At 41.7% G+C, this 19,825-nt stretch overlaps 1 protein-coding gene across 2 annotated transcripts in view; it reads right to left on the reverse strand.

Annotated features, from left to right (window-relative positions):
• LOC135556138 (discs large homolog 1-like protein) overlaps positions 1-19,825 on the reverse strand; it is a 219,995-nt gene that overhangs the window by 92,156 nt on the left and 108,014 nt on the right. For both annotated transcript variants that reach the window (XM_064989076.1, XM_064989077.1), the window contains 2 exons: positions 9,704-9,754; positions 2,029-2,153 (listed from right to left, as the gene is read on the reverse strand). In XM_064989076.1, coding sequence (XP_064845148.1) covers positions 2,029-2,153; positions 9,704-9,754 — 176 coding nt within the window. The remainder of the gene's footprint in view (positions 1-2,028; positions 2,154-9,703; positions 9,755-19,825) is intronic.

Below are 19,825 nucleotides of genomic sequence, written 5' to 3' on the forward strand. Positions count from 1 at the left end.
ATTTACAACTGCGACCTGGCCAAGATAAAGCAAAGCAGTGCGGCAAAAACAACACAGAGTTACAGATGGGATAAACAAACATACATCAATAACACAATAGAAAAATCGGTATAAAGTGTGTGTAAAATGAAGTAAGGAGGTAAGGCAATAAATAGGCCAAGAGTGCCAGTAATTACAATTCAGCAAATACACTGGAGTGATATATGTGCAGATGGGGATGTGCAAGTAGAAATACTGGTGTGCAAAAGAACAGAAAAACTAAAACAAATATGGGGATGAGGTAGGTAGTTGGTTGGATGGGCTATTTACAGATGGGCTATGTACAGCTGCAGCGATTGGTAAGTTGCTCTGACAGCTGACTCTTAAAGTTAGTGAGGGAGATATACTGTAAGTCTCCAACTTCAGAGATTTTTGTAATTTGTTCCAGTCATTGGCAGCAGAGAACTGGAAGGAAAGGCAGCCAAAGTAGGTGTTGGCTTTGGGGATGATCAGTGAAATATACCTGTTGGAGCGTGTGCTCAGGTGGGTGTTGCTATGGTGATCAGTGAGCTAAGATAAGGTGGAGCTTTACCTAGCAAAGACTTAGATGACCTGGAGCCAGTGTGTTTGGCAACAAATATGTAGTGAGGACCAGCCAACGAGAGTTTACAGGTCGCAGTGGTGCGGTAGAAGAGAGAACAGTCTGACTTGGGTAACTGGAGTCTTTGACAATTTTTTGGGCCTTTCTCTGACACCGCCTAGTATATAAGTCCGGGATGGCAGGATGCTTGGCCCCAGTTATTTACTGGGCCGTAAGCACTACCCTCTGTAGTGCCTTACGGTCGGATGCCGAGTAGTTTCCATGCCGGGTGGTGATTCAACTGGTCAAGATGCTCTCGATGGTGCCGCTGTAGAACTTTTTGAGGATCTGGGGACCCATGCCAAATCGTTTTAGTCTCCTGAGGGTCAAAAGGGGTTGCGGTGACCTCTTCACGACTATTTTTGTGTGTTTTAGAACATGGTCGTTTGTTGGTGATGTGGACACCAAGGAATTGAAACTCTCGACTCACTCCACCGCAGCCCCGTCAATGTTAATGGGCAGGTTAATGGGCACTTCTGTTGTTGGGTTAAGCAACGGACGAGTAGCCAGCCGTTGAAGCTTAAAATTGGGTGAAAAGGTAACCTTTGAAGTTGCCATGGTTAAATTCATAATATTTAATTATTTGCAAACAACAACCGTTTTGTTGCAAACAACACACTCTGGTATGCCTATTTCTCAGTCCATTCTTCCCTGAAAATTCTATTTTCATTATCCACCTTTCTCGTGAGACTTTTCTGAGAGACTTTTTCTCTTGATTGCAAGCAGTTTTTCCCCATTCAGCGCACAAAGAAATATAAAAACCGAATTGAATAGAGACATTTGTGATTTAATCAGTGCAATCAGTGAAAATATGTTACGGACATTGAACTGATTATATAGCTGACTAACCAGATGTGTTAAATATGTTTTAATTTGTAGTATAGGAATATGAATTGGACTGCTATTATGTTCTATTCTTCGGAAAAAAAATGCTTCTGCTGTACACCTTGCTCGTTCAGAGTGGATAGGAGGGGGGTGGCAATGTTTTGTCTCCCATCGACGGCAGAACATCCAGGGCAGGGCCTGTTATGCCAGAACATTTTTGGGGTGCATCTGCACGCACACATAGGAGGTAGCATACAAGGAATAAATGAATTCTACATTCACCCTTGGTCAGATACATCAGTCATTAACTCTGCAGGAAGAGTCAAATACATAAATCTTTCACTCTGCAGCCAGGTTAGTCAAAAACATCAGTTATTCACTCTGCAGCCAGGAGACTCAAATACATCAGTCATTCATTCTTTACCCAGGAGAATCAAATATATTAGTCATTTACTTCACAGGGAGAATTAACAGGGGTCAGTTAATGTGATTCACTCCCTTGGACCCATAAGCTGCAATGTGATTCAGTTCATAGGCTGAAATGCGATTGGGATCATGCAACCATATACTGTGGTGTTACCAACCTGAGGCATCCGTCCTGAGCTGCAGCTCCTCCAGGGATGATCTTGGTGATGAAGATACTGGGGTCTTCTCCAATGTGGGGGTTATCTGTCCCCCCCGCAATACTGAAGCCCAACCCCGAGTTACCCTACATAGAGGGGCAGAAGTGAGAAATGGGTTTGGTTCAAATCAACTGCTACATGTCATAGGCAGAGTTCCTCTGTTCAGTGTCTGTGTTCTTTTGCCAATTTTTATATTTTCTTTTAATTGGCCAGTCTGACATATGGCTTTTTCTTTGCAACTCTGCCTAGAAGGCCAGCATCCCGGAGTCGCCTCTTCACTGTTGAAGTTGAGACTGGTGTTTTGCGGTTACTATTTAATGAAGCTGCCAGTTGAGGATTTGTGAGGCATCTGTTTCTCAAACTAGACACTCTAGTGTACTTGTCCTCTTGCTCAGTTTTGCACCGGGGCCTCCCACTCATCTTTCTATTCTGTTTAGAGCCAGTTTGCGCTGTTCTCTGAAGGGAGTAGTACACATTGTTGTATGAGATCTTCAGTTTCTTAACATTTTATCGCATGGAATATACTTAATTTCTCAAAACAAGAATAGACTGACGAGTTTCAGAAGAAGAGTCTTTGTTTCTGGCCATTTTGAGCCTGTAATTCTGGCCATTTTGAGCCTGTAATCGAACCCACAAATGCTGATACTCCAGATACTCAACTACTCTAAAGAAGGCCCGTTTTATTGCTTATTTAATCAGTTTTCAGCTGTGCTAACAATTGCAAAGGGGTTTTCTAATGATCAATTAGCCTTTTAAAATGATAAACTTGGCTTAGCTAACACAACGTGCCATTGGAACAAAGTAGTGATGGTTGCTGATAATGGGCATCCGTACGTCTATGTCGTCAGCCGTTTCAGCCGTCAATTGCAACATTAACAATGTCTACACTGTATTTCTGATCAATTTGATGTTCTTTAAATGGACCAAAAAATTAGCTTTTCTTTCAAAAACATGTGCTTTTCTTTCAAAAACAAGTGACCCCAAACTTTTGAACGGTACTGTATGTAAATGCACTGCAATGTTATAATAAAGTAATTCAAGTACAACATTGAGTATACTGTTCTGTTAATTTAAAATACAATTATAAAACATTTCTATTCCATCATTTGAATTTCATAATTTGACCTGAGGTATATACTGTAAGTATATACAGGTATATCCATGTCTACTTCAAATAAGGAAAAATACAGGCTATATTACTTATATGGTATTATATTAAACTACATAGCAAGGACCAGTAGCGTAGCTTGATATCATGATGGGCACGAGGTGCCCCAAAAAAATATGGGCCTCTATCACCCCCCATATTTCCCTTAAAATTTAAATAATTGTGTTGGTAAGTCTGTGTGTTAATATTACTAAGCATTGTAACAGCAGAGCAGAACCTAATCTAAGGGCACATTTGAAGCCGTTACCAGAGAGGCCGCAATATAGTCAATACATTCAGCACCATGGACCGCGATCAGAAATAAACCCGTATAAATCGATCAGCACCACGGAGAGCACAAAGCGGTCAAAAAACATCCTATTTTATCTGCAAATAATAGGCAATAGCCTATATTATAAAACAAACATATGTAGATCAATCTCTTGACGGAAACACGGAAACACAGCTAATGACCCAGGACATGCTCGCTGAAGTCATGCATGGCGGGAAAACTGACAAAACTGACCGGTATTTCAAATGGTCTTCCCCCCTCAGAGGTCTATAGCAAAAATACCAGCAAATCAATCAAGTGGAGAATTCAAACAGATTGCTTAAATGGCAGCATAACAGTATGTCATGCGTATGTGCTTACTATTATTCTTATAGCCCAGTTAAACGTATAGGCTTTGATGACGTTGAAATGGCTCAGCGGCCGTGCACCAGAACATGGTATCCAAATACAGATCGTGCATAGTCGTAGATTGACAAGCAATATAAACTAATCTCAATAAATCTTGATTTATATAGACTGTCTGGGTAGCCTGCCCTGTAAAAATACAAGCTTACTCACTCATTTGATTGGCATTCGACAGATCTTGCTCTCTGCAAAGTCGTTGACTATGGCATTCAAATCCATGGTCCTGGCCCTGGTGTTTTCAATTTACAGAATGGCCAACCCATTCAGTGTCTCCTGTCCCATGCTGCTCCTCAGGTATGATTGAATTATTTTCAGTTTGGAAAAGGGGCGCTCGGCCCTGGCTACCGTTACATGCAGTCATAAAAAGGAGCATCGCTGTAACTACTTCCCCAAATGTAGCGGTGACTGAATTGTAATCCACAATGATCATCTTGGCCAGGTCTCTCACTGTAGTGTGCTTTGCTATTTTTATATATTTGCTGTAATGTTCTACCAGCCGGCTGGCTGTCTCGCAGAACGCATCATCATCTGCGTTGGCCAGGGTAGTGGGGTGCATGGAGTCAAACAGACTCGGTGTTGCCCGCAGACTTTTACATATGTTTGACAGCTGATGGATAACGCTGTCAAGGTTTGCATTAAAGACGTTGACTCTAAAACTTCTCTCCCATCAGACAGTCGCTCGTCCTCGCATAGCTTCGCCTTCCTTCTCAGAGTGTCTTCAAGTGCGTTCTGATCTATCCATTTGTCGGCAAGGGTCTTTGCAGTGACTGTGGCCTTCTCGAAATCCTGTCGGAATCCGGACAGGACCTCCATCATGTCCTTGAGTAGGCTGAGACGACGTTCACATTTTCTAAAACCTTAAGTCTAAAAACCTTTTATTTTTCAGTGCTCCTGCATCATCCATCTCGTCCTTTTTGTCACGTCAAAGCACAATCTTGATGAGGGCCTTCGCTACATCCACATATCTGTAACTCAGGGCGGTCATCATATCTCGATGACCAGCGGGTGGGACAGTCGTTTTAGAGTTACACTTTCTTTTTCTGATGCAAAATAAAAATGTACCACTCAACATTGACCATCTATTCATGCTATACCAGAAGAAGGTGTGTAACAGTTCAAAAGTATAATAAAACGGTTTAATCTCTGGCACATTTTTGACAGAGTCGTTAAGAGCCAGGTTAAGATTGTGCGCTGCGCAATGCACATAAACAGCAAGCGGCTCGTTCTAATATTCTGGCCTGCACACCCGAATAGACCCTGCTCATGTCAGTAGCTCCATCATACCCCTGCTCTCGGCATTTTGAAAAATTCAGCCCATTTTCCTTTATGCTGCCCTGGATTTTATGTTGAAGCTCAGCTGCTGATGTGTCAGCAGTCTCCAGAAATCCCAAAAACGACTCTGTGATGGTCAGATCTGGGGCAACATTATTTGCATCCCTTATCACTCTCACATAGCGATAAACTTGACAACTGGTCTACTTGGACACATCCGATGTGGTGTCCATAATAATATTTAAAAATGGGGCTTTCTGCATCTCTCCCTGAATGTCACACTTCACTCGCTCGGCTTAAATATCAATCAGCTCATTTTGGATTTGAGGACTGAGATAGTTAAAGGATCATGCGGGCGTTCTAAAAGTTATATCAGAACTGGGTCGTAAAATGACAGCAGGTCAATTACACTGAGGAAATTCCCACTGTTGGACTGCCCCAGCTTTCACGGTGCCCTCTGAAAGCCAAATTACATGATGCAAGTGTGAGTTAACTATGCGCTCCAACACCTGTCGCCAGAAGTTTGCTGCGTACGCACGCCTCTCTCCATCTCTACGTCAATAGTGCCATTGGGCTTCCATTGGTCATATACCAAACAGACACCCATGTGAATCTGGGATGTTTCGTGACATGCTATTTTGGATGTTAGATGACGCCAATCTCTCACCCCAATTCACCCACGCATCAGACAAGGGGCACTCCGATCTCCGAACAGCCAGCAAGGCTCACACTACTCGCAATCTAGCTTGGTCGAATAACATAGTACATTGTAATTTGATTCCAGCCTTGGTTGTAGTGGTGCAATACAACTCTGAAAAACACAGCCTTTCATCATCTCTTGGGAATGGGCCAGTAGGCTTACACGAGCCTAATGCAATAATGTGCTATTTAACTTTTGCATCCGTATTTGTTGCATAATGCCCCTGTCAGTTGGATAGGTAAAAAGGCCGTCTGTCCCACTTACAACTGTTTCCTCAAACGCCACGATTCTAGCCTCGCCCCGCACCTCTTCCTCCCGGTCCGGCCCGGGGATAGCTTGTCCGGCCTGGCTTGTGATCATGGTCATATCCACTGATACCTGACAACCTGTATCCTCCTCTGTCAAAATTGCTTCTTCTGGCATGATGGAACAGCTTGGCCTTGGCTCTCTTGACCCGCTAAAAGCTGATGCTGGCGATGATAAACCTACATCCTATTCTGGTCCCGCTACATTGCTTGTGCTAGCAATGGCTGCACTTGAACTGCGTTTGAAAAATGTATCTAATTTAACACATTTTGACACCTCCTTAGCTTTCTAATTTTTGGCCTTCCTCTTTTGGCCTCCACTTTTGTGTTGATACATTGTTGCTTTTTAAATTCGTGATTTTCTATTCTCGACTTTCTCTCTTTATTTGTTTTTCTCGGCCATTGTCTCTTGACAGCGAGCTCAACTGTCGCTTAAAACATGACAGAAACAACAACTCTTTGGAGAGTATTTGCACAATGAATCTCAGAATGCATTTCATTATCTTAACATGATATTGAAACTATTAATATAATTTATTTATGAAATGAATTTGATTTATTGTCATCAATACGCAAAAATATCATCCTGACTTATGTAGTGGCAAAAAAACATTTTGTTGGTGAAACTATCAGTCGGATCATTTATTATATCGCTTAAATTAAAGATCTTTTTGCCAATTAATACATGTGATGGACCCTCCTCAAGAATGAATACTTGGGCATGGTGGGGTGGATTTCAAAGTGGCAGTGTAGTATAGTGTGTATTTGTGAACATTTCAGGAAACTAGGCCTATGTCGAAGGTCACTACTTCACACAAGAGCAATTTGAATGTAATCTCTTTTGTTTTTATCAAAATGTGTTTTTCTGGAACATTTGAACTTTCATGTGCTTTTATAACAAACTTGTATGCCATCTGTAAATACTGTAACGACCCTGGGTTTATAAGCGTGGAAATCGACTGTCGCATGCGCATGCTTTTGCGACACAGTCGATAGCGCGCCGGACCACGGGCTCGAATGTCGAGGGTTCGAGACCTGGTCTCTGCTGTTTCATTATAATACAAATAAAATAGTTAAATTCCGAGCCTAGTTGGTTTAGCCACAGAAAAAGCCAGGCAACCTTCCCGCTAGCCATGATTGGCTGAGATAATGAGTGGGCTGGACATGCCGAGAGATGAGTTCGGATTGGTCTGCCATATAGCACGCTTCTGTCTATTAGAGCTGGTCAGTATGCATAGGTAATCCTGTCTAAAGTGGCTTTACATTTTTTTCATTGCTTAGTGGAACGCCATAAGTCTTGCTTCCCACTTTCTGGAGGACAGAGTTTTGAAATCAGTGGAATTAGAGTATGATAGCTAAGGAGATGGCGAAAACACCTGTCTCCGGGTTACATCTTCAAACTAAGGGCAACCATGCATGGCATCCGTGACAGGGAGAAGTGTCCAACCATGATGTAAAGGGTAAGATAGTCTAGCTAGCTACATTTTCAGATATTACACATTTCGAATGTTGACAGAAAATTGTTTTCATTCCAAGTTAGTGTAATTTTAGCTAGCTAGCTAACGTTAGCTGGCTGGCTCGCATGGATGATCTTATTATTCATATCTCAGAGCCATTTGCTTGGCTAGTTATAGCCTAATGTTAGCTAGCTAACATTGATCCTGGTTGGTTAGCTACCTGCAGATTCATGCAGGGTAGTAATGTCATGAGTTGAGATTATAGTTCATTGTTTACCTAGCTAGCTACATGTTTTAACAAAAGACTCCACTATGCAAGTAACCTTTTTGATTGTGATTGTAAATTCACTCTGGCCCTCTACTTCGATTTCAGAGCACTCTCGTTTGAGTGCCAGAGAATAACTGATGAATTTACGAACGCTCAACCCCCGTTGAATATGGCCGGTGTCAGTAAAAGTTCCCAGAAAAGTATAATTAAATTGTTGCCAGCAGCCCACTTACAGTCACCAAAACTCTGGATAACATGAAAAAGCCTAACCAGCTCGGCTAGGGTGAGTAAAATGGTCAGAGGGGGGTGTCTAGAAGTAGCTAGCGAGCTAGCCAATATTACCCAGTTTGCTTGGGTGCTTGACTGCCATTGTGAGGTCAGAATGCGCGGATCAACCCTACTCCTCTTCCAGAGCGTCCAGTGTATGCTCTGAATGTTACGAAAGCGAAACGCTCTGAATTTACAACGGACAATCTGACAGCACAGTTGCAGTAGCAAACACTCTGAATAACATAAAAACAGCCTAACCAGCTCTGCTAGGGTGAGTAATGTTCTGTGAGCTGTTCTCTCATGTGTCTGGAAGTAGCTAGCAAGTTGGCCAGTTAGCTTATGAGCTTGACCGCTATTGTTTGTACAGAAGGCTCAGATCAACCCTTAAAGAGATGGGTGGGGCTAAAGCTTAAGAGGGTGTGAATAATGTTGAATGGGTGTAGACAAAGAAGCATTCAAAGGCCATTTTCTCAAAAGTGAAATTACAAGTTTATCAACTTTCAAATCAGAATTACTTCCCAATTGTTCCTCAAATGCAGTATATGATATACCATTTTGTAGCTCTGTGTCTCTGCTTTTATCCAATGTAAAAAAACACAATTTCAAATTGTTCTACATAAGACTGAATCAAGGAGGTCGGTGACATTTAAGAGCAGTAGTATAGGGCCTGACTTTATTGCCTACACTAAGGCTTAGTGTGTGGTTGTGGTTAGGAGTGGTGTGCGCGTCTCTGATGTGTGTCTCATCATCTTTAACAGTGAAGTTGATGTAGCGCAGATCGTGGCTGAATCAGGTCACAGCAGAAAGAAAAGAGAGCCCTGCAGCCTTACAGGCAGACACAGAAACAGCTCCCTGCTCCTCTCCCCCTCTCCCTTCTCTATCTCTCCTCTCCCTGCTCCCTGACACACAGCGTTTTCATGATATAGTAAGACTGAGAGCCCTGGAAACTATGAAAATATAAATGACATATCTTGCATGGTTAACCTTTTAAATTAATTTTCATTCAAATTTAAACCTTTACATTTAAATATAGACCCTCAATTTATTTTAAACCTTTAATTTGCATTAAAACCTTAAAGGGACAATCAGGAGTTGCTACATCCATTTTTGGACTTACAAATTAATGATATGTACCCATTGATTCTTAAAGAATATAACTTACAAATGCCTCATGAGCTTTGTCATATCCCATCAGAACCCAAAATATAGGCTTGTTTTACGCCGTTTTTATGAAACAAATTAAATGTAAACATACAATGTATGGCCTTAAAACATGGTTAAACCTATAATTGTGATATCATGAATGGTCATCCCTAGCTCTGTCTTTGAATTTGAGAGTGACTACATTTTTCCAGCCACATCCCTCAGCTTTTTACCAAAACAGTGGCAGGGAATTCACTTTGTTATTGTTTCAACTGGTGATTGGCTCTTTAATTTAAGATACATCTATTTTATGAAAACGTTAGCCATGGATGATGGGTTTAAAGTAACAACTACGATGTGATGTTCCTCCTACTTACCCGTTCCAGGGTGATCTCCTCATACTCATAATCTGCTTCTGTTCCATTCACCTGAAAGACAAGACATCAGCCAATCAGTATCGTGGGGATCACAAGAGAGCTGTCTCCATTGGCCCAGGAGAGGGTGCCTATGGAAAGATCAAATGTCTTTCCCACTACATGTCTCATTTTGATGGCACACTATTCCTCAAAACCCAAACTGGAGGTGTTAAAGAAAGAGGTGTGAGGGACTAGGTACAGTAGAAGTTACATACACCTTAGTCAAATACATTTAAACTCGGTTTCACAATTCCTGACATTTAATCCAAGTAACAATTCCCTGTCTCAGGTCAGTTACGATCACTACTTTATTTTAAGAATGTGAAGTGTCAGAATAATAGTAGAGAGAATTATTTATTTCAGCTTTTATTTCTTTCATCACATTCCCAGTGGGTCAGAAGTTTACATACACGCAATTAGTATTTGGTAGCATTGCCTTTAAGTTGTTTAACTTGGGTCAAACGTTTTGGGTAGCCTTTCACAAGCTTCCCACAATAAGTTGGGTGAATTTTGGCCCATTCCTCCTGACAGAGCTGGTGTAACTGAGTCGGGTTTGTAGGTCTCCTTACTCGCACATGCTTTTTCAGTTCTGCCCACCAATTTTCTATGGGATTGAGGTCAGGGATTTGAGGTCAGGGATTTGTGATGGCCACTCCAATACCTTGACCATGTTGTCCTTAAGCCATTTTGCCACAACTTTGGAAGTATGCTTAGGGTCATTGTCCATTTGGAAGAAATTTGCAACCAAGCTTTAACTTCCTGACTGATGTCTTGAGATGTTGCTTTAATATATCCACATAATTTCCGTTCCTCATGATGCCATGTATTTTGTGAAGAGAACCAGTCTCTCCTGCAGCAAAGCACCCCCACAACATGATGCTGCCACCCCCGTGCTTCACGGTTGGGATGGTATTCTTCGGCTTGCAAGCCTCTCCCTTTTTCCTCCAAACATAATGATGACCTTTATGGCCAAACAGTTCTATTTTTGTTTCATCAGACCAGACAACATTTCTCCAGCAAGTACGATCTTTGTCCCCATGTGCAGTTGCAAACCATAGTCTGGCTTTTTTTATGGAGGTTTTGGAGCAGTGGCTTCTTCATTGCTGAGCGGCTTTTTAGGTTACGTCAATATAGGACTCGTTTTACTGTGGATATAGAATCTTTTGTACCTGTTTCCTCCAGCATCTTCACAAGGTCCTTTGCTGTTGTTCTGGGATTGATTTGAAATACCACAAATGAACTTTTAACAAGGCACACCTGTTAATTGAAATGCACTCCAGGTGACTACCTCATGAAGCTGGTTGAGAAATTGCCAAGAGTGTGCAAAGCTGTCATCAAGGCAAAGGATGGCTACTTTGAAGAATCTAAAATGTCTTTTGATTACTACATTATTCCATATGTGTTATTTCATTGTTTTGATGTATTCACTATTATTCTACAATGTAGAAAATAGTAAAAACAAATATTTAAAAAATTGAAAAAACAAAACATGAATGAGTAAGTATGTCCAAACTTTTGACTGGTACTGTATGTAGCAGTACTTTAGCTATAACAAACAACGGGTGGGTGAGAGAAGAGCAGAGCAGAGCTGACCCCTCAGTAGCAGCTTAATAAAGGGCAGCGCAGGCTGGCTATCCATGTGAAATCCCCTCTGCTCTGTGGGGAATACTGCAGCGTTCTGTAGCAGGCAGGCAGGCAGGGAGGCGGCAGGGGTTTCTGAGCAGTACACAGCACTAATGCTTTCTTCCTGTGTGGCACGGGGGGGGGGGGGATAATCTCCATGGGATTAGAGGTGATAGCCATGTTTGGGAAAGAGAGGATCACAGAATGGCTGCTCTGTCCCTGCCTAACTACAGTACCATCATCACTACGACTGCTCTGCCTCTGTCCTTCCCCAAACCCAACTATACACCACTAGGGCTGTTGTGGTCACAACATTTCAGCCAGTGATTGTCAAACAACTAACTGTCGGTCTCAAAATAATTGACCGTTAATTAACATGAAACATTTATCATCTCCTGGCTTCAACACAAAAACGTAAAATAAATCCATGTAATATAGCCTACAGCTTCACAATAAATCCATTATTTATTTTAGACAGGTCTAAAGAAGAATGATAGGAAGAAAATGTAGTCTATTTCAGAAAAAAGAATAGCATATTCGGAGTTGTCCTTATGTGTAATGATGGGGCGGTGAGTCGGAAGCAGGTGCAATGTTTTAATAAAACACACCGCTAACATAAGGCAGGACACTGATACACAAGAACAATACCAACTGGTGAGTGAACATGGGATAGTGACAAATAAAGGGGAGGAGATTATGTAGGTAATGGAGTATAGGTATGAATCGTGATTAACAGGTGTGCGTAATGATGAATCCCATGACCGGTGGTTAGTACTCTAGCGATGGCCGTACGCCGGAGACTGGACTGTTTGAATAACACGGTACTTCATTCTGTTTACCTGTATGTACCCAACTGACCCGCTCTGCCCATTCATCACCATTTACCCGTTATTGTCTTTGCTCTCCTGATCAACACCTGTGATTGCTTGTCTACTGCTGTCTTGGCTAGTTTTTACTGTTTTATTTCACCTGTCTCACTCAAAATGCCTTAGATAGATCTTTCGTCCCACCCCACAAAATTGCAGAGACCTCACCTGGCTTAAAACCTGTTAGAGATCGGGCTACTTTTTTCAACATTCTGTTAAAAATTGCGCAACATTTCAACGTCCTGCTACTTATGCCAGGAATATAGTATATGCATATGATTAGTATGTGTGTCACGCCCTGGTCAAAATATATTATGTTTATTCTTCATTTATTCGGTCAGGCCAGGGTGTGACATGGGTTATTGTGGTGTGTTTTTGTCTTGGGGTTGTGTGGGATGTCTAGCGTTAGTCTATGGCTGCCTGAGGCGGTTCTCAATCAGGTCAGATGATTATCGTTGTCTCTGATTGGGAACCATATTTAGGCAGCCATATTCTTTGTGTGTTTCCTGGGTGATTGTCCTTAGTGTCCTTGTTCCTGTCTCTGTGTTAGTTTACACTAGTATAGGCTGTTTCGGTTTTCATTACGTTCTTTTGTTTTTGTAGTATTTGTATTGATTCGTGTTTACGTTTGTTCATTAAACATGGATTGCAATCTACACGTTGCATTTTGGTCCGACTCTCTTTCACCGCATGAAAACCGTTACAATGTGTGCATAGAAAACACTCTGAAGTTTCTAAAACTGGTTCAATGATGTCTGTGACTATAACAGAACGTGTTTCGTGGTCAGAATTGCAAGGAAACCTGATCACAAAATCGACAAAGAAAAAATGAATCCGCCAGTCTCTGTATTGTCTATTGCAAGGCATAATAGATAGGGGTGGGCTTACCGTTCCTACAGCTTCCACACGATGTCGCCAGTGTTGTGAAATCTATGCAGCTAAATCCTTGGTCATCTGAGTAATAGGCACTTCCTTTCGTCGGGTACACAGCAGGAAAAAATGGAAGGGGGAAAGTGGACTACGTTTTCCAAACTTGTTGCAATTGAATACAGATCGCTCCGTGATCAATTTGATCATTTATTAACGTTTACTAATACCTAAAGTTGGATTACAGAAGTAGTTTGAAGTGTTTTGTCAAAGGTTATAGGCAACTTTTTAATTTAAAAAAATAACGTTGCGTTTAAAAACGGTGTTTTTCCTGGATCTGACGGTCTTCATAAATGGACATTTTGGGTATACAAGGACCGATTTAATCGAAAAAAAGACCCAATTGTGATGTTTATGGGACATATAGGAGTGCCAACAAAGAAGCTCGTTAAAGGTAATGAATGTTTTATATTTTATTTCTGCATTTTGTGTAGCGCCGGCTACGCTAATTCTTTTGTTTACGTCCCCTTCTGGTATTTTGGGGTGTTGCATGCTATCAGATAATAGCTTCTCATGCTTTCGCCGAAAAGCATTTTAATAATCTGACTTGTTGGCTTCACAACGAGTGTAGCTTCAATTGAGTACCCTGCATGTGAGTTTTAATGAACGTTTGAGTTTTAACGAGTGATATTAGCATTTGGCGTTGCGCATTTGCATTTATTGTTGGCAAGGTGGGACGCTAGCGTGTCGGGTGGGCCAGAGAGGTTAACCTGTCCCTACAGAGATGAAACCTCTCTCATCGTCACTCAACTCCTAGGTTTACCTCCACTGTACTCACATCCTACCATACCCATGCCTGTACATTGAGCCTGGAATCTTTTCTACCACGGCCAAAATTCTGCTCCTTTTCTTCACTGCCCCCCAACGTGCTAGACTACCAGTTCTTATAGCCTTTAGCCGTACCCTCATCCTTCTCCTCCCCTGTTCCTCTGGGGATGTAGAGGTTAACCCAGGCCCTGTAGCCCTAAGTTCCACTTCTATTCCCCAGGCACTGTCATTTGCTGACTTCTAACCGTAAAAGCTGTGGTTTCATGCATGTTAACATTTCGAAGCCTCATCCCTAAGTTCGTTTTATTCACTGCTTTAGCACACTCCGCAAACCCTGATGTCCTAGCAGTGTCTGGTTTAGTAAGGCCACCAAAAATTCTGAAATTTCCATCCCCAACCACAACATTTTCCACCAAGATAGAACTGCCAAAGAGAGGGGAGTTCAATCTACTGTAGAGAGAGCCTGCAGAGTTCTGTAATGCTATCCAGGTCCGTGTCCCCCACAGCCCCCAGCTGTGCCCTGGACACCATATGTGAATTAATTTCCCCCCATTTATCTTCAGAGGTTGTACTGTTAGGTGATCTAAACTGGGACACCCCGGCCATCCTACAATCTAAGCTAGATGCCCTCAATCTCACACAAATTTTCATGGAACCTACCAGGTACAACCCTAAATCCGTAAACACGGGCACCCTCATAGATATCATCCTGACCAACCTGCCCTCTAAATACACCTCTGCTGTCTTCAACCAGGATCTCAGCCATCACTGCCTCATTGCCTGCGTCCATAATGGGTCCGCGGTCAAACGATCACCCCTCATCACTGCCAAGCGCTCTCTAAAACACTTCAGCGATCAGGCCTTTCTAATCAACCTGGCCTGGGTATCCTGGAAGGATATTGACCTCATTCCATCTGTAGAGGATGCCTTGTTATTCTTTCAAAGTGCTTTCCTCGCCATATTAAATAAGCATGCCCCATTCCAAAAAAATGAACAAAGAACAGATATAGCCCTTGGTTCACTCCAGACCTGACTGCCCTTGACCAGCACAAAACATTTTCAAACAGAAATTTGCATCCTGTAGCACAAACTCCAAACATGTCTGGGACACTGCAAAGTCCATGTAGAACTATCTAGAGGAGTAAAACACTCTCGGCGTATCTATTTATTATTGCCATCGAAATGTTAGCTGTTAAAATTACATCAAACAATAATATTAAGGGATTAGAAATCCGTGGCTTAAAAACTAAGGTGTCATTGTACGCTGGTGATTCATGTTTTCTTTTAAAACCACAATTGGAGTCTCTCCACGGCCTCTTAGAGGATCTAGATAATTTTGCTATCCTCTCTGGATTAAAACCAAATTATGATAAATGTACCATATTACGTATTGGATCACAAAAAAAATGCACATTTTACATTACCATGTAGTTTACCAATTAAATGGTCTGACGGAGATGTGGACATACTTGGTATACAAATCCCAAAAGAAAGAAATGATCTCACTCCAATACATTTTATAGAAAGTTAGCAAAAATAGATAAGATCTTGCTACCATGGAAAGGAAAATACCTGTTTATTTGTGGAAAAATCACCCTGATTAACTCCTTAGTTATATCAGTTTACCTATTTGCTTATGGTTTTGCCTACACCTAGTTCCCTGCTTTTTAAATTATATGAACAAAAAATATTCAATTTTATTTGGAACGGCAAGCCAGATAAAACTAAAAGGGCCTATTTATATAACGAATATGAATTTGGTCGGCAGAAATTATTAAATATTAAAACATTAGACCTCTCACTAAAGGCATCAGTCATACAAAAGTTATTCTCAAATCCAAACTGGTTCTCTAGTCAATTGTTACGAATGTCTCATCCTATATTCAGGAAGGGACTTTTCCCCTTTATTCAGATTACACCTGCTCACTTTCGGTTGTTTGAAAAGGAAATCATCTTCAAAATATCTTTATTTTTTAAACAAGCCTTGGTTGCAATTTCAGTTTAATCCACCTGAAAGGATGGAACAAATAGTACAACAAATATTGTGGTTCAATTCAAATATACTAATTGATTAAAAAAAAAATATTTATCGAAGAAATAAAAAAAAAGGTATCATTTCAGTGAATGATATCATAAATAGGACTGGTGGTGTTATGTCACACATACAGCTAACACAGACATATGGAAATGTCTGCTCTACCCAATATTACAACCAATTAATTGCAGCATTACCACAAAAATGGAAGAGGCAAATAGAAGGGGAAAAAGTAAGGAACTTGTACGTCGGCCATGTGTTAAAGAACATAAATGGTTAAAGAAAAGTGTGATAAATAAAAACATATACCATTTTAATTTAAGAACCAAAAAAACTGACAGCTGTGCCATATAAATTGCAAAATAGTTGGGAAGAGATTTTTGATGTACCCACCTCATGGCACATGGTTTATGAATTGGTACGCAAAACAACGCCGGTTTCAAAACTTCAAATTTTTCAATATAAATTACTATACAAAATTATTGCAACTAGTAGAATGTTATATTTTTGGGGGATACAATCTTCCCAGCTCTGCAGATTCTGCTGTGAGGAGGCAGAGTCATTAGATCATTTATTTTGGTATTGTCCATATGTAGCTCGTTTTTGGTCACATGTCCAGGAACGGCTGAAGAATTGCAACATTTGCCTAGAACTAACGCAACAGATAGCAACACTGGGTGATTTGAAAAGCCATAGTCAATCAATCAATAATATAATAATTATTTTAGCAAAAATGTTTATTTTTAATTTACAATCTGTAGGTCAATTCTTTTGTGAAGCATCACAGCACAATTGAGAAATATATGGCAAATAGAAATCCGAAATGGATGATGTTGAGGGATAGATGGGAGGGGTTGAATGGAGCTGAAGGGTGGGACTAATAACAAGATAAACAATGTAAAGCATACGGGATCTGGAAAATGTATATAGGTTCGGAACTTCTGTGAAATAGCATAGTTACAAATAGAAATCAAACTGGATGGACATCAGAAATAGAGGAAGGACTAAGAACAAACAAGGGAGAACTATTGTAAAGTAGACTGTGTCTGTAAAATGTGTATAAGATGTATAAATTGAAGGTAAAAGCAGAATTGTATATTAGTTTACTCCAATTGGGGGATCGGCGGTAGGGTTTGCGGGGAATAATAATAAAGGTATATTCTTTAAAAAATAATGTGTCTATATAGGTATGTGTATGTATATATGTGTATATGTATGCGAGTGTGGATATATATATTTACCAAAACAATATGGGGGATTGGAAATGATGCAGACAATTACATTGGAAGAAACATTCTTTCTGCAATATTAAGCTGGATCCTCCCTCTAAAAAAATATATTTTTTAAAAAGAGCACCTCCTCCCAGCTGCCCACTGCACTGAGGATAGGAAACACTGTCACCACCAATACATTTAAGATGATCAAGAATTTCAATAAGCATTTTTCTACAGCTGGCCATGCTTTCCACCTGGCTACCCATACCCTGGTAAACAGCTCTGTACCCCCCACTGCAACTTGCCTAAGCCTCCCCCATTTCTCTTTCACCCAAATCCAGATAGCTGAAGTTCTGAAAGAGCTGCAAAATTTGGACCCCTACAAATCAGCTGGGCTAGACAATCTGGACCCTCTCTTTCTAAAGTTATCTGCCGCACTTGTTGCAACCCCCTTTTCTAGCCTTTTCAAACTCTCTTTCGTATCGTCTGAGATCTCTAAAGATTGGAAAGCTGCCGGGTCATCCCCCTCTTCAAAGGGGGTGGTATTCTAGACCCAAACTGTTACAGACCTATATCTATCCTACCCTGCCTTTCTAAAGTCTTTGAAAGCCAAGTTAACAAACAGATCACCGACCATTTCTAACCCCACCGTACCTTCTCCGCTATGCAATCTGGTTTCCGAGCTGGTCATGGGTGCACCTCAGCCACGCTCAATGTCCTAAACGATATCATAACCGTCATTGATAAAAGACAACTGTGAAGCCGTATTGGTGATTCTCTGATCTACCTCTACGCAGACGACACCATTCGGTATACTTCTGGCCATTCTCTGGACACAACCCTCCAGATGAACTTCAATGCCATACAACACTCCTTTCGTGGCCTCCAACTGCTCTTTAAATGCAAGCAAACTAAATGCATGCTCTTCAACCGATCGCTGCCCGCACCTGCCCACCCATCTAGCATCACTACTCTGGACGGTTCTGACCTAGAATATGTGTACAACTACAAATACCTAGGTGTCTGGTTGGACTGTAAACTCTTCTTCAAAGCTCACATTACACATCTCCAATCCAAAATTAAATCTAGAATCGGCTTCCTATTTCGCAACAAAGCATCCTTCACTCATGCTGCCAAACATACCCTCGTAAAGCTGAACATCCTACCGATCCTTGACTTCGGCGATGTGATTTACAAAATAACCTCCAACACTCTACTCAGCAAATTGGATGTAGTCTATCACAGTCCCATCCGTTTTGTCACCAAAGCCCCATATACTACCCACCACTGCGACCTGTGTGCTCTCGTTGGCTGGCCCTCGCTTCATATTTGTCGCCAAATCCACTGGCTCCAGGTCATCTATAAGTCCTTGCTAGGTAAAGCCCCAAAATTATCTCAGCTCACTGGTCGCCATAGCAGCACTCACCTGTAGCACGCGCTCAAGCAGGTATATTGCACTCGTCACTCCCAAAGCCAACTCCTACTTTGGCCGCCTTTTCTTCCCGTTCTCTGCTGCCAATGACTGGAACGAATTGCAAAATCACTGAAGCTGGAAGTTTATATCACCCTTACCAACGATCATTGCACCTGTATATAGCCCATCTGTAAATAATCCACCCAACTACCTCATCCCCATATTGTTATTTATTTATTTGCTCCTGTGCACCCCAGTGTCTCTACTTGCACATTCATCTTCTGCACATCTATCACTCCAGTGTTAATGCTAAATTATAATTATTTCACAACTATGGCCTATTTATTGCCATACCTCCCGAATCTTACTACATTTCCACACTGTGTTTATAGACTTTTCTATTGTGTTATTGACTGTACGTTTGCTTATCCCATGTGTAACTGTGTTGTTTGTATCGCACTGTTTTGCTCTATCTTGGCCAGGTCGCAGTTGTAAATGAGAACTTGCTCTCAACTGGCCGACCTGGTTAAATAAGGTAAAATAAAAAAAAACATGACAAGAGGGTATGTATGTCACCTCATTGACCCTCCGGAGAACCTTGAACGGTCCCACAAACCAGGGGCTCAGTTTCTTGCAGGGCAGGCGGAGTGGGAGCCAAACACGATCCCCAGAATGGAACACAGTGGTCTCACTGCGGTGACGGTCAGCCTGTTCCTTCTGACCCGTGGACGGCACTCTGGAGTCTCACCTGCACATTGTTCCACACCTCCTCCACGCGCCGGCACCACTCATCTACCACAGGAGCCATGTTCTGGCCTCGTGTCCATGGGGCCAGGGCCATCTGTAAACCCAAAACACATTGGAAGGGGTTCCACCCAGTGGAGGAGTGACGTAGAGAGTTCTGGATGTACTCGGCCCAAGAAAGGAAACGTGTCCACTCACCCTATCCAGTCCTGACATTGACTCCTCAAGTACCTCCCTAGCTCCTGATTCATCCTCTCCTCCTGCCCGTTAGACTGAGGCTGATACCTGGGTGTGAGACTAACCATGACCCCTAGCTTCTCCAAGAAGGCCCGCCATATTCAGGATGTGAATTGGGGGCCATGGTCCTCCGGAAGGCCATAATGCCGGAAGACCTGCTGGAAGAGTGTCTCAGTGACCTGGAGATCAATGGGAAGACCAGGACAATGGATGAATTGACATGACTTGGAAAATATATCCACTACCACCAGAATG

The sequence above is a fragment of the Oncorhynchus masou genome, chromosome 15, assembly GCF_036934945.1.
Source record: "Oncorhynchus masou masou isolate Uvic2021 chromosome 15, UVic_Omas_1.1, whole genome shotgun sequence".
NCBI lineage: Eukaryota > Metazoa > Chordata > Actinopteri > Salmoniformes > Salmonidae > Oncorhynchus > Oncorhynchus masou.